The sequence below is a fragment of the Ovis canadensis genome, chromosome 2 (genome assembly GCF_042477335.2).
Source record: "Ovis canadensis isolate MfBH-ARS-UI-01 breed Bighorn chromosome 2, ARS-UI_OviCan_v2, whole genome shotgun sequence".
Classification (NCBI taxonomy): Eukaryota; Metazoa; Chordata; class Mammalia; order Artiodactyla; family Bovidae; genus Ovis; species Ovis canadensis.
The window spans coordinates 90,795,139-90,811,250 of NC_091246.1; the positions used below are offsets into that span (position 1 = coordinate 90,795,139).

The window sequence follows — 16,112 nt, forward strand, 5'->3', positions numbered from 1 at the left end:
ACATGTCAGTTGCTCATTTGAGTATGACTCTTTTGCGACTCCATGGACTATACCCTTTGTATACTGTTCATGGGGTTCTCAAGGCAAGAATACTGAAGTGGTTTGCCACTCCCTTCTCCAGTGGACATTTAGTCACTTATAACCAACCTAGACAGCATATCAAAAAGCAGGAAACATTACTTGGGCAACAGAAGTCCATCTAGTCAGGCTATGGTTTTTCCAGAGGTCAAGTATGGATGTGATAGTTTGACCATAAAGAAAGCTGAGCGCCGAAGAATTGATGCTTTTGAACTGGGCTATTGGAGAAAACTCTTGAGAGTTCCTTGGACTGCAAGGAGATCCAGCCAGTCTAACCTAAAGAAATCAGTCCTGAATAATCATTGGAAGGATGATGCTGAAGCTGAAACTCCAATACTTTGGCCACCTGATGGGAAGAACTGACTCCTTGGAAAAGAACCTGATGCTGGGAAAGATTGAAGGTGGGAGGAAAAGGGGATGACAGAGGTTGAGATAGTTGGAGGCATCATCGATTCAATGGACAAGAGTTTGAATAAATTCTGGGAGCTGGTGATGGACAGGGAGGCCTGGCGTGCTGTAGTCCATGGGGTCGCAAAGAGTCAGACACGACCGAGCGACTGAACTGAAATGGACTGTACCCCCCAGGCTCCTCGTTCCATGGAATTCTCCAGGGAAGAAAACTGGAGTGACTTGTCATTTCCTTCTCCTGTATATTAAGTAAGTTTTGTTATTATTTTTTTTTCTTTCTTTAACTCTTTGGGGACACTTTTGGGGCAAGACTACGAGGATAATTTTTGGACTCATCTGGCTGTCTTTCTGGGGGCTCCCCAGGTGGCACTGGTGCTAAGAACCCACCTGCCACTGCAGGAGACATAAGAGACCTGGGTTTGATCCGTGGGTCAGGAAGATCCTCTGGAGGAGGAAATGGCAACCCACTCCAGTACTCTTGCCTGAAGAATCCCATGGATGGGGGAGGTTGTCCACTGGGTCTCAAAGAGTCAGACATGACTGAAGCAACTCAGCATGCACACATGTCTGTCTTGTCACTGTTTAACATCCTTCAAATATAATGACTCTTCCGCTGTTTGGCTGAGCTTTTTTTAGATTTTACTTACACTTTGCTATTTTGTCAGCTGAAAAGTCACTTATCTTTCTTCACTTTCATGACGTTCAGATATACATATGTTTTATTTTCTCAGCAAACAACTATCGTTTAGCTTTCTAAGTAAGTGGAAAGGAGAAACAAAATATCTCAAGCCTTGAAAATCACAGAAAATGAGGTGAAGCCCCTTTGCCATTCTTTTATTTCCCTTTGTATTAACCCTAGGATGAAATAGGATGCAACCCAGGAGGAGACAGACAAACTCCGACCAGCAAATCACTATGTAAAATATAAGTCCTAAATCTTCGTTGTTATTTAAATCTAAAATGAAACATCATGAGTAAGTAAAGAAACAAGGCTATTTCTCCCTGACACAGCCTGGGCCTCATGGCTCTGCATTCTGAGCATGAGACAGAGATGGATAGACAAGTCAGCCCAACAGACGGGTGTACCACATGGACAAGGAAAGGTCACTTTTTTCCATGATATACGCTTCTATTAGTACATAACAGCATCCCTGAATTCCCTATAGCCAACTTAGAAATTCTGAGATAAACAAAGGTTCAACACTCTAAGTAAAAGAGCTGAGCGATAAAAGATGTAGTGGCAAAATAAAAACTGTCTACGAAAGGTGTAACTATTGCAAGCGGATCATGCCTCCACCCATACAGACAGTAAAAAACTCGTGGAAAGAAACAGTGATGTCTAGTATATTATTCCTGACTATCACCTTGAAGAAAAAAGTCACAACCCAAAAGTTGAGAGTTATGTCTTATTTGGTGGGGGTATTGGCACAGCCTGTAGAGCACTATAGATCTACTGGGGGCGGGGGGGACAGTGGAATGAAATGGTGATGTCTAGTGTATTCTTCCTGAGTGTCGACTTGAAGAAAAAAGTCACAACCTAAAAGTTGAGAGTTATGTTTTATTTTATTTTATTTTATTTTTTTTATTTTTTTTAAATTTTAAAATCTTTAATTCTTACATGCATTCCCAAACATGAACCCCCCTCCCACCTCCCTCCCCATAACATCTTTCTGGGTCATCCCCATGCACCAGCCCCAAGCATGCTGCATCCTGCGTCAGACATAGACTGGCGATTCAATTCACATGATAGTATACATGTTAGAATGTCATTCTCCCAAATCATCCCACCCTCTCCCTCTCCCTGAGTCCAAAAGTCCGTTATACACATCTGTGTCTCTTTCCCTGTCTTGCATACAGGGTCGTCATTGCCATCTTCCTAAATTCCATATATACGTGTTAGTATACTGTATTGGTGTTTGTCTTTCTGGCTTACTTCACTCTGTATAATCGGCTCCAGTTTCATCCATCTCATCAGAACTGATTCAAATGAATTCTTTTTAACGGCTGAGTAATACTCCATTGTGTATATGTACCACAATTTTCTTATCCATTCATCTGCTGATGGACATCTAGGTTGTTTCCATGTCCTGGCTATTATAAACAGTGCTGCGATGAACATTGGGGTACATGTGTCTCTTTCAATTCTGGTTTCCTCGGTGTGTATGCCCAGAAGTGGGATTGCTGGGTCATAAGGTAGTTCTATTTGCAATTTTTTAAGGAATCTCCACACTGTTCTCCATAGTGGCTGTACTAGTTTGCATTCCCACCAACAGTGTAGGAGGGTTCCCTTTTCTCCACACCCTCTCCAGCATTTATTGCTTGCAGATTTTTGGATCGCAGCCATTCTGACTGGTGTGAAGTGGTACCTCAATTGTGGTTATGTTTTATTTGGTAGGAACTCAGGAGACTGTATTTCAAGTCACCCTGAGAGAAGTGCTCCAAGGAGGTGGGGGGTAGAGGCCACGTTATATAGAAGTTTGCAAGAAAGGGCAGGTAGTTTGAACCTCAAAGGTATTTTTGTGAAGTAGAGAAAACCAGATATCTCAAGTTAAGGAATTTAGCACTTTGCTATATATGGGAAGATGCAAGAGGCTGAGCTCACTGAAATAATTTTTTTCATGCATCTCACCTATCCTGGGACCACGCACCTTGCATTTTGTCATATCCTGAGCACTCAATATGGCCTGAGTGACTGTGCATTCCTATGTGTAAGATAAGGAGGGAAAAATGCAGTTAAGAATCAAGGGAAAATTATATTCCTGACATAAGATAAACAAAAAGAATGCTTATATATATTATACCTAAATTTGTGCCTAATAACTATGTACACGTCTATAAGTCTTTCCATACGTACATATCTTGAACCTTTATTTAGTTTCTCATTTAATTGATATACATTTATATTGACAAATCCAAATTTTATTGGGAAAATTAAATTTCCTCTGTAAAAATTAAGAATTTAGATTGGCTACATTTTCTAGGTCAAGTAGAAAATATCTAAATGAAAACAAACAGGAAGTGAGAGAGAAATTTTTGGATAATGAGTACCGTCTTCCCTATTTAAAGCCTTGCTTAGAACCATCGTCATCAGAGAACCTACCTGAAGGTTCCCCCTGACCCCATCTCAGCCAGCCCGGCAGTAGCTGCATCTTCCCCATGGCCTTCGTGCTCTCTCTACTGATGGCCCTGGTGCTGGTCAGCTATGGCCCAGGAGGATCTCTGGGTTGTTACCTATCTCGGAGACTCATGCTGGATGCCAGGGAGAACCTCAGGCTCCTGGACCGAATGAACAGACTGTCGCCTCATTCCTGTCTGCAGGACAGAAAAGACTTTGGTCTTCCCCAGGAGATGGTGGAGGGCGACCAGCTCCAGAAGGACCAGGCCTTCTCTGTGCTCTACGAGATGCTCCAGCAGAGCTTCAACGTCTTCCACACAGAGCGCTCCTCTGCTGCCTGGAACACCACCCTCCTGGAGCAGCTCCGCACTGGACTCCAACAGCAGCTGGACCACCTGGACACCTGCAGGGGTCCCGTGATGGGAGAGAAAGACTCTGAACTGGGAAAGATGGGCCCCATTGTGACCGTGAAGAAGTACTTCCAGGGCATCCATGACTACCTGCAAGAGAAGGGATACAGCGACTGCGCCTGGGAAATCGTCAGAGTCGAGATGATGAGAGCCCTCACTTCATCAACCACCTTGCAGAAAAGGTTAACAAAGACGGGTGGAGATCTGAACTCACCTTGATGACTCTTGCCGACTAAGATGACACATCAGCCTCCTACACCCGCCTGTGTTCATTTCAGAAGACTCTGATTTCTGCTCCAGCCACCAAATTCATTGAATTACTTTAGATAATACTTTGTCAGTAGTAAAAAGCAAGTAGATATAAAAGTATTCAGCTGTAGGGGCATGAGTCCAGAAATGATGCCTTCCCTGATGTTATCTGTTGCTGATTTATTTATACCTTCTTGCATTTAACATACTTAAAATATTAGGAAATTTGTTAAGTTACATTTCATCTGTACATCATATTAAAATTTCTAAAACATGTTTATGATTTTGTGTTATTAAATTTCTACTTTGTTCTATTTATTAAATCATAGAAAATGAGTTTCGTTACTCAAAAATGAAAAACGACACCCCCATATTAAAACTTTATTGAAGAATGGGTGGTTACATTTGTTTATTCCTTCGTTCCATTCATATTATACAAATACACTGAGTACCTACGTTGTCAATGTATAATTCTCACCAAGGAATACAAGTGAATAAAGCAAATGTAGCTCCTACTGCATGGAAACTCTCAGTCTTACACAGAAAAGGACATAAAAACAGTATTATTTTATTTTAATTATAGTAGCGATTGCAAAGAAAAGTAAAGGAAAAGAATGTCCTCACACGGGAAGCCGTAGGTCAAAATGATGCTGGAAAGACAAATAATATTATCTACCTTACTAAGCTGCCTACAGAGCTTCCCTGGTAGCTCAGCTGGTAAAGTGTGCGCCTGCAGAGCTGAAGATCCCTGTTCAATTACTGGGTCAGGAAGATCCCTTTGAGAAGGGATAGGCTACCTACCCACTGCAGTATTCTTGGGCTTCCCTGGTGGTTCAGTTGGAAAAGAAAATGCCTGTAAGGCTGGAGACCTGGGTTGGCAAGATCCCCTGCAGGAGGGTTACGCAACCCACTCTAGTATTCCTGTTTGGAGAATCCCCGTGGCCAGAGGAGCCTAGAGGGCTGTAGCCCACGGGGTCCCAAAGAGTGCAACACCACTAAGCACACGGCACAGAAAGTCCATGAATTCTCTTCACTTAGTTTCAAGTTACCAAAATCCAGGGAGATGTTCTTAGATAGACGTTACCTAAACACAATTATTTCTATAGAGTTGACCAAAAAGCACTTTTTTCTCCTTACTCTTAGAATCACAGACCATAGTTCCAGAGAGCCAGGTAGATCATTTATGTGGCAAAGGCACAAGAGAAATATCCATTCCTTCCAGCAAGCTTGCTTTATCAATTACAAAAGGCTCACTTTGATATAGTAGTAGAGCTAGCAGAGGCCATTGTTCTCCTAATTTCCAGGCAGCCCACATTCAACAAGGACAGCCACCCAAAGGCCCCATGTCCTAGTGAACAGGCACCCAGGGATTTCCCTGTTGCTTCTGGGATTCCACCCTGCAATTCTTGGGAACCCTATGGTAGTGGATGGCGACCTCAGGAATACCCTACAATTTGGGGATTACAGTCACCAACTTTTGGGCCCCCTGGGTTAGTGGAGAGCCACCTCAGGGTCACCCAGCAACTTTGGGGCCCCACATGCTAGTGGATGCCCCCAATAACTTCCCATCCCTCATCCTTTATCTTGGCACTCACAGGAGTTTCTGCCATCTCCTGCCTGCCACCAATAGTTGGGTTGTACCCTTCAGGCTTACAAGACCCTTTGCCCAGCTTCAAGACCAAAGAAAGAATGTGCCGTCAAGAACAAAGGCATGGATGGTATAATGGATGGGAGGCGCTTACGTGTCTGAAGCAAGGTCCTGTTGCAACAGCCCACCATTTGTGGTGCACTGGGGATGGGAAGTATTAATACATGATGACAGGCTTCATTCTGAGAGCAATGGAGGGGTGGGGAGTAGAGGGTGGGGAAGTGGGGAATTGGGAAGGAGGGAGAGGAGTATGGGGGAGGAGATTGCTAGTTCTAGTGGGAGTGAGATCAGGTGGGCTCATTAATTATCATGGAAAGCAGTAGAGGGACAGGCCTCTCACCACCCCTTTGACATTTTAAGATAATGGGATTAGAACTAACAATAGAAAAATCTCACCACAATCACTGCCATAATAAACATCTTAAGATAAGCAAGATACACTGTTCTGTTGACTAAGACAAACCAATGTTGAAAAAAAAGTGTGTGTTTCTTCTCCTCCTTGAGAACTCCAAACCCTATATCCTCCTGGAGGGCCCCAGACCCCCCTCTCCTCCTTGGGGTCCACAGGCTTATCAATCTGCCTAGGAACAAACACTCTCAGAGATCTCTAATTCCTAGGTTAAATACATGTCAGTTGCTCAGCTGAGTACAACCTGTTTGCAACTCTGTGGACTGTATCCTTTTCATACTGTTCATGTGATTCTCAAGGCAAGAATGCTGAAGTGGTTTGCCATTCCCTTCTCCAGTGGACCACATTTGTCACTTACAACCAACCTAGACAGCATATTAAAAAGCAGAGACATCACTATGCCAACAAAAGTCCATCAAGTCAAGGCTATGGTTTTTCCAATAGTCACGTATGGATGTGAGAGTTGGACCATAAAGAAAGCTGAGTGCTGAAGAATTGATGCTTTTCAACTGTGGTGTTGGAGAAGACTCTCGAGAGTCCCACTGAATGCAAAGAGATCCAACCAGTCCATCCTAAAGGAAATCCGTCCTGAATATTCTTTGGAAGGACTGATGCTGAGGCTGAAACTCCAATAGTTTGGCTACCTGATGTGAAGAACTCATTTTTTGAAAACATCCTGATGTTGGGAAACATGGAAGGCGGGAGGAGAATGGGGTGACAGAAGATGAGATGGCTGGATGACATCAGCGACTCAATGGACATGAGTTTGAGTAAGCTCGGGGAGTTGGTGATGGACAGGGAGGCCTGGGGTGCTGCAGCCCATGGGGTCACAAGACTCAGACACGTCTGAGCGACTGAACTGAAATGGACTGTACCCCCAGGCTCCAGGTCCATGCAATCTCCAGGCAAGGAAACTCGAGTGGGTTGTCATTTCCTTCTCCTGTATATTAAGTAAGTTTTGGGTTTTTCTTTTTTTTCTCTTCCTTCAATACTTTAGGGAAATTTTGGGGGGCAAGACTACGAGGATAATTTTTGGACTCATCTGGCTGTCTTTCTGGGGGCTCCCCAGGTGCCACTGGTGCTAAAGAACCCACCTGCCACTGCAGGAGTCATAAGAGACCTGGGTTTGATCCCTGGGTCAGGAAGATCCCCTGGAGGAGGAAATGGCAACCCACTCCAGTATTCTTGCCTGGAGAATCCCATGGACAAGGGAGCCTGTCAGACATGACTGAAGTGACTTCGCACACACACATGCTTGTGTTTGTGACTGTTTAACGTCCTTTAAATGTTACGATTCTTCCACTGTTTGGCTGAGTTTTTTTTTAGATTTAACTTGCATTTTGCCATTTAGTCAGCAGAAATGTCACTTATCTTTCTTCACTTTCATCACATTCAGATATACATATGTTTTATTTTTGCCCACAAACATCTACTCTTTTAATTTCTAGTAAAGTTCAAATGAGTGACTAAATATCCAAATCCTTGAAAATAATAGAAAATGAGGTGAAGCCCCTCTGCCATTCTTTTATTTCCCTTTGTATTAACCCTAGAATGAAATGGAACATAACCCAGGAGGACAGAGACAAACTTTGACCAGTGAATCACTATATAATTAATTATAAGTTCCTAAATCTTTAATTGTTTTTTAAATTTTAAAAGAAACATCATGAGAAAGTAAAGAAAGAAGGCTATATCTCCCTGACACAGCCTGGCCTCTTGGCTCCACATTCTCAGCACAAAACAGAGATGGAAAGAGAAGTCAGCCCAACATTCGGATGTACCGCATGAATACTAAAGGTCACTAATTCCTGTGACACAGGCTTCTAAGAATATGCAATACCACCTCTGAACTCCCTATAGCCAGCTCAGAAATTCTGAGGAAAACAAGTGTTCAGCAGTTTAAATAAAAGGTTTCAATGAAAGAAGCTGCAAGGACAAAATAAAAATTGCCTACTAAAGTGTAACTACTGCAATTGGATAATGCCACCACCTGGGTAGTAGTCTCACCTGGAAAATCCCATAGACACAAGAGTCTGGCGGGCTCAGTCCATAGGGACACAACGAACCGGACACGACTGAGTGACTGACACACACACATGTAGACAGAAACACACTTTAGCTCTCAGCATGTTGGCTGCTGACCCTTGATACCTGCGGACACAGGTCAGAAGAGGAAGTCATCACGGAGAACTCGGGTCCTTCACAGAAACACTCCAGGGAGAGGGTGGGGATCCTGGAAGGTGAATGATTTTGCAGAGAAAGAGACAAGCCCCTCCACAGTAGATCCTGAACTTCTGAGGATGTGGTAAGCCTGCCCTCACGAGTGAGTGCCAGAGAGTTTGGGCGAAGGACACTGTCATTCCAGACGAACAGTGCTATCAGGGGTGAAAACTACCTTGTGAGTGAGGCAGTGTTGGAAATATAATTAATTATCCTGGTTTAGAATCTTCACACTTAAGTGCACGGGAAAGAAACAGGCTTCCTGGCGGGGGTGTTAGCACAGCCTGCAGAGGACTATAGATCAACCATAAAACACGGATGGAAAGAAACAACCACGTCTAGTGCATCATTCCTGACTGTCGACTTGAAGAAAAGTGTCACAACCTAAATGGTGAGAGTTACGTTTTATCGGGTGGGAATTCAGGAGACAGTATTTCAAGTCATCCTGAGAGAAGTGCTCCAAGGAGGTTGGCAGGGGAGAGGGGGAGCCAGGTTGTAATAGAAGTTTGCAAGTACGGGCAGGTAGTCTGAACCTCAAAAGTATTTTTGTGAAGTAGAGAAAACCAGATCTCTCAAGTAAAGGAATTTAGCACTTTGCTCTGTATGGGAAGATGCAAGAGTCTGGGCTCACTGAAATCATTCTTTTCATGCATCTCACCTATCCTGGGGCCATGCGCCTTGCACTTTTTCACATCCTGAGTTCCCTTGGGCTCACCTTAGGGAGTGGCTGCAATCTGATAGCTGTCAGACCAGGGGTCTATTCCTCCTTTCTGAGCACCCTGCAGGGCTGGAAACTGATGACTTTATCATCTTGGTTTACTGATATGGCAGGAAATACTCCATTCTTCATGACCTGCTGTCCGGTGAAATGTAACCTCAGTCACCCGAATGAATGTTCTCAAAAGAGCAGAAACAACTGATTAGCTCATGCACTCATAATTACAAGCCTCTGCAATGGCACCCCAGACCAGTACTCTTGCCTAGAAAATCCCATGGACAGAGGAGCCTGGTAGGCTGCAGTCCATGGGGTTGCTAAGAGTCGGACACGACTGAGCGACTTCACTTTCACTTTTCACTGTCATGCATTGGAGAAGGAAATGGCAACCCACTCCAGTGTTCTTGACTGGAGAATCCCAGGGACGGGGGAGCATGGTGGGCTGCCGTCTATGGGGTTGCACAGAGTTGGACACGACTGAAGTGACTTAGCAGCAGCAGCTCTGATTAAAACAAAACAAAATACAGAAACCCATATGGGCTGAGGGACTCTGACCTCCTATGTATAATGTAAGGAGAGAAAAATGCAGTTCAGACTCAAGGAAAAATTTTGTTCTTGATACAAAGAAAAGGAATCTTTATGTGTATTAAAATGTGTACATAAGTATATACATGTGTATAATTCTTTAAATCCCTATATAACCTCAGCCTTTAATTAGTTTTTCATTTATTTGATATCCATTTGGTGTGACAAATCCAAAGTTTAGTGGGTAGAAAAAACTTATTGTTAAATTTTTAAGAATAGATTGATTACATTTTCTGGGTCAAATAGAAAATGTCTAAATGAGAACACAAAATGGATGTGAGAGAAAATTTATGACAGTGAGTACTGTCTTCCCATTTTAAAGCTTTGCTTTAGATTTATTATTCCCTTTAAATAATAACTACACTTGCATCCCTTCCACCTTGACCCAGTAGTAACACAGAACAGAACCACAGTAAAGGGATTCCAGAGAAGACAACTGTGCCCAACCAATAGCCTGGGGTGTGCCTATCTGGGTAGAGTTGAGAACTATTAAGGTAATCCAGTTGTAATTCAGGAATTAACAAGGATGTGCCCATGAGTGTGTGTGTGCATGTGTGTGTGGGAATGCCTGCGTGTGTGCACGTGTGTTTGCCCAGTGTGTGGTGAAGGGCCTCAATTTAGCCTAGGTCTATCAAATCTGTGCCTCAATTGACAGGCTTGTCTTCAGTTTGCTTCTCTCCAAATGACAAATGAGAGGGCTCTCTAATTTGTTTCTTGAATAAGTTTTGTTCCCTTTCATTCTTTCTTCAACACTTTGGGGCCCCTTTGGGGTCAAGCATATATATACAATTTTGGTCTCACCTGGCCATCTTTGTGGAGGCTTCCCAGGTGACTCCAGTGGTAAAGAACTCGCCTGCCATTCCAGGAGACATAAGAGTCCGTGGTTTAATCCCTGGGTCAGAAAGATTCCCTGGAGGAGGAAATAGCAACCCTCTCAGGTATTCTTGCTTGGAGAATCCCATGGTCAGGGGAGCCTGTCCACAGGGTCAAAAAGAGTCAGACATGACTGAAGCGACTTAGCACGTGCACGTGGCTGTCTTTGAGACTGTTTGACAACTTTCAAATAGTCTCATTCCTTTCATTTTTTCATTGACCTTTCTTCAACTTACATTACCATACTGTCAGCAAAAAGACATTTGTCTATATTCTCTTTCATGACATTGAAAATTATATTTGTTTCATTTTTGTCCACAAACAACTCTCAAGTTTTGCATTCCAGGAAAGTTGACACGAGAAACAAAAAATCTCTAATGTTGAAAATCACAGAAAATACGGTGGGCCCCTTGCCATTCTGTTCCTTCCTTTTGTATGAACCCTAGGATGAAATGTTTAGGAACGCAGCAGTAGGAGAGACAAACTGGCCAGTAAATCAATATGCAAAAAATAAGTTCGTAAATGTTTTTTGCTGTTCTTTAAATTTAAAACAAAACATCATGAGTAAGTAAAGAAACAAGGCTATTTCTCCCTGTCACAGCCTGGGCCTCACTGCTCTGCCTTCTGAGCACGAGACAGAGATGGATCGACAAGTCAGCCCAACAGAAGGGTGTGGCCTGAATGAACAACTGCAGGGCACCAATCCTGTGACACAGGCTTTCAACAACACATCACACCCTCCCTGAATTCCCTATACCTGACGCAGAAATTCTGAGCAAAACCAATCCTAAACTCTTTCAGTAAATGACTTGAACGATAGAAGCTGTAGTGGCCAAAAAAATTTGTGTACCAAAGGTATAACCATTGCCATTGGATAATGCCTGCACCTACTTAGCTCTTCACACTTTAGCTGCTGACCCTTGATATTGGGGACATGGATCAGGAGAAGAGGAGGTCGTACTGAAAACTCCCCTCCTTCACACAAACACGTACTGGGAGAGGGTGGAGATGCTTGAAGATGAATGATTTTGCAAACAAAGAGACAAGACCCTCCACAGTAGAAATCTGAAGTTCTTGGGATGTGATTAGCCTGCCCTCGCTGGTGAGGCCCTGAGAGGCTGGGTTGAGGACAATCTCATTCCAGAGGAAAAGTGCAACTGGAGGTGGTAGAGCACCACCTTCTGAGTGAGGTGGTGGAGCACCACCTTCTGAATAAGGTGGTGCTCGAAAGACAATTTTTTTTGGAATTAGAATCTTCAGAACTACATGCACCAGAAAAGAAGCAGGATTCCTGGTGAGGATATTGGCACAGCCTGTGGAAGACTATGAAATTGAAAGTGAAGTCTCAGTCGTGTCCGACTCTTGGCAACCCCATGGACTGTAGCCTACTGTGCTCCTCCATCCATGGGATTGTCCAGGCTAGAATACTGGAGTGGGTTGTCATTTCCTTCTCCAATAGATCTACCATAAAAAGCAGGTGGAAAGAACTGTCATGTCTTGTATATAGTTCCTGACTGTTGATCTGGAGCCTATTATACACAGTGGAGTAAGTCAGAAAGAAAAACAGCAATACAGTATATTAATGCATATATTTGGAATTTAGAAACATGGTAACGATGACCCTATATGTGAGACAGCAAAAGAGACACAGATGTAAAGAACAGAATTTTGGACTCTGTGTGAGAAGGTGAGGGTGAGATGATTTGAGAGAATACCACTGAAATATGTAATTTACCATATGTGAAGTAGATCACCAGTCCGGGTGTGATGAATGTTACACGGCGCTCAGGGCTGGTGTGCTCGGACCACACTGAGGGATGGGACAGGGAGGGAGGTGGGAGGGGCATTCAGGATGGGGACACATGTACAACCAAGGGTGATTCACGTCAATGTATGGCAAAAACCACTACAATATTTTAATTAGCTTCCAATTAAATTAAATAACAACTAAAAAAATAAAGAAATAATGATAACATAAAAGTTGAAAGTTAAGTTTTATTTGGTGGGAATTCGGGAGGCAGTAAATCTATTCACCCTGAGCAATTCCTCCAAGGAGGAGAGGGAAGAGTCAGGTTATATAGGAATTTGCAAGAAAGGGGATGTAGTGTGAACATCAAAATATTTTTGAGAATTTAAGAAAACCAGGTATCTCAAGTTAAGGAATTTAGAACTTTTTCTTTGTATAGGAAGAGGCAAGTGCCTGGGTCAGTGAAAAAATTCCATTCCTGAACCTCAGCTCTCCTGGGGCATTTTTCCTTGCATTTTCTTGCATCTTGCATTTTTTCACTTCCCAAGTTGCCTTGGGCTCACCTTAGGGAGCAGCTGCAATTTGGTAGCTGTTACCCACAGGTGTTTTCCCCCTTCCTGAGCACCCTGGAGGGCTGGAAACTCTTGATGACTGTGTCATCCTAGTTGACTGATATGGCAGCAGATACTCCACTCCTCATGATCTTGTGGCCCCAGTGCAATGTAATCTCAGGAACCTGAATGAATGTTCTCAAAAGAACAGAAACTACGGAGTAGTTCATTCACTCTTAATCACAAGCCTCTGCTCTGTGAAACAGAAAACAAACTACAGAAATCAATATGGCCTGAGCGACTCTGAATTCCTATGTGTAAGATAAAGAGGGGGGAAATGCAGTTAAGAATCAAGGAAAACTTTTGTTTTGACATAGCACGAACACAAGGAATGCTTATATATATTATACTTAAATGTGTACATAATAAGTATATACACCTCTGTAAGTCTTTACATACTTACATACTTTCAGCCTTTCTTTACTTTCTCATTTAACTGATATACATTTGCATTGACAAATCCAAACTTTATTGGGAAAATTAACCTTCCATCGTAAAAATTAAGAATTTAGATTGACCACATTTTTTAGGTCAAATAGAAAATATCTAAATGAAAATGCACAGGGGAAGTGAGACAGAAATTTTCAGACAGTGAGTACCATCTTCCCTACTAAGCCTTGCTTAGAAAGATCATCATCAGACACCCTACCTCCAAGGTTCCACCAGACGCCATCTCAGCCAGCCCTGCAGCAGCCTCATCTTCCACATAGATTTCGTGCTCTCTGTACTGACGGCCCTGGTGCTGGTCAGCTACAGCCCGGGAGGATCTCTGGCCTGTGATCTGTCTCAGAACCACATGCTGGTTGGCAGCCAGAACCTCAGGCTCCTGGCCCGAAAGAACAGACTCTCCCCTCACTCCTGTCGGTAGGACAGGAAAGGCTTTGGTTTCCCCCAGCAGATGGCAGAGGGTGGCCAGCTCCAGGAGGTCCAGACCATCTCTGTGCTCCACGAGATGCTCCAGCAGAGCTTCAACCTCTTCCACACAGAGTGCTCTTTTGCTGCCTTGGACCCCACCCTCGTGGAGCAGCTCCGCATTGGACTCCATGAGCAGATGGAGGACTTCCATGCCTGCCTGGGGCAGGTGATGGGAGAGGAAGCCTCTGCCCTGGGAAGGATGGGCCCCACTCTGGCCTTGAACAGGTACTTCCATGGAATCCATGTCTACCTGAAAGAGAAAGAATACAGTGACTGCGCCTGGGATATCATCAGAGTGGAGATAATAAGAGCCCTCACTTCATCAAGCAGCTTGTACAAACGGTTAAAAAAGATGGATGGAGATCTGAACTCACCTTGACATGACTCTCACCGACTAAGATGCCACATCACCCTTGTACACTCACCTGTGTTCATTTCAGTTGACTGATTTCTGCTTTAGCCACCAAATTCATTGAATTACTTTAGCCGATACTTTGTCAGCAGTAATAAGCAAGTAGATATAAAAGTATTCAGCTCTAGGGGCATGAGTCCTAAAGTCATGCTGGCCGTCATGTTATCTGTTGCTGATTTGCTTATTCCTTCCTGCACCTAACATACTTAAAATATTTGTAAAATTACAATTCATCTGTACATCATATTAAACTTTCTACAACATGATTACCATTTCGTATTATTAAATTTGTACTTTGTTCTATTTATTAATTCTTATGAACAAAAATGAGTTTCCTTGCTCAAAAACTAAATCCAAACCTCCATTTAATGTATTATTTAAGAATGGGTGTTTACTTTTGTTTACTCATTCGTTCCATTCATATTATACACATACGTTGAGTACCTACGTGACAGACTGTGTGATTGTCACCGAGGAATACAAGTGAAGAAAGCAAATGCAGTTCCTACCGCATGGAAACTTCCAGTCTTACAGAGAAGAGGACATAAACACAGTATTATTTTATTTCAATTATACTAAAGACTGCAAAGAGAAGTGAAGGAAAAGAATGTTCTCACATGAGAAGCCTTAGGTACATATGATGCTGGATACAAATAATATTATATATCTTTCTAAGCTAACAGAAGGAAAGGAAAAGAATGTTCTCACATGGGAATCTTTAGGTACATATGAGTCTGGATACAAATGATATTGCATATCTTCCTAAGTACCTGTGGGACTTCTCTGGTAGCTCAGCTGGTAAAGAATTGACCTGCAGAGCAGGAGATGCCGGTTTGATTCCTGGGTCAGGAAGATCCCCTGAAGAAACGATAGGCTACCTACCCACTGCAGTTTTCTTGGGCTTTCCTGTTGGTTCAGTTGCTAAAGTATCTGCCTGCAATGTTGGAGACCTGGGTTGGCAAGATCCCCTGCAGGAGGGTTACGCAACCCACTCCAGTATTCTTGTCTGGAGAATCCCCATGGACAGAGGAGCCTGGTGGGCTGTAGCCCATGGGGTCCCAAAGAGTGCAACACCACTAAGCACAAGGCACAGAAAGTCCATGAATTCTCTTCACTTAGTTTCAAGTTACCAAAATCCAGGGAGATGTTCTTAGATAGACGTTACCTAAACACAATTATTTCTATAGAGTTGACCTAAAAGCACTTTCTTCTTCTTACTCTTAGAATCACAGACCATAGTTCCAGAGAGCCCAGGTACATCATTTACATGGCAAAGGACCTATTTCCTATTTAAAGCCTTGCTTTAGGTTTATTATTCCCTTTGAATAATAACTGCACTTGCATCCCTTCCAACTTGACTCAGTAGTAACACAGAACAGAGGCATAAATAAAGGGATTCCAGAGAAGACAACTGTGGGGTGTGCCTATTTGGGTAGAATTGAGAACTATCAAGGTAATCCAATTTTAATTCAGGAATTAACAAGGATGTGCCCATGAGTGTGTGTGTGCATGTGTGTGTGGGAATGCCTGCGAGTGTGCACGTGTGTTTGCTCAGTGAGTGGGGAAGGGCTTCAATTTAGCCTATGTCTATCAAACCTCTGCCTCAATTGACAGGCTTGTCTTCAGTTTCCTTCTCTCCAAATGACAAATGAGAGGGCTCTCTAGTTCATTTCTTGAATAAGTTTTGTTCCCTTTCTTTCTTCCTTCAACACTTTGG

At 43.1% G+C, this 16,112-nt stretch overlaps 1 protein-coding gene and 1 pseudogene across 1 annotated transcript; both read left to right on the forward strand.

Moving 5' to 3' along the window:
- The first annotated feature begins 3,578 nt into the window (after nucleotides 1-3,578).
- Nucleotides 3,579-4,534, forward strand: LOC138434617 (interferon tau-6). Its single transcript, XM_069579426.1, has one exon. It carries the CDS (start codon nucleotides 3,643-3,645, stop codon nucleotides 4,228-4,230), a length of 588 nt encoding a protein of 195 aa, XP_069435527.1. The 5' UTR covers nucleotides 3,579-3,642; the 3' UTR covers nucleotides 4,231-4,534.
- A 7,943-nt stretch (nucleotides 4,535-12,477) lies between these two features.
- On the forward strand, nucleotides 12,478-14,362 carry LOC138432391 (interferon tau-like; annotated as a pseudogene).
- The last annotated feature ends 1,750 nt before the right edge of the window (nucleotides 14,363-16,112 follow it).

What these genes read in the sequence shown, in the direction of transcription:
- LOC138434617 (XM_069579426.1), top strand. Translation starts at nt 3,643, where the DNA reads ATGGCCTTCGTGCTCTCTCTACTGATGGCCCTGGTGCTGGTCAGCTAT.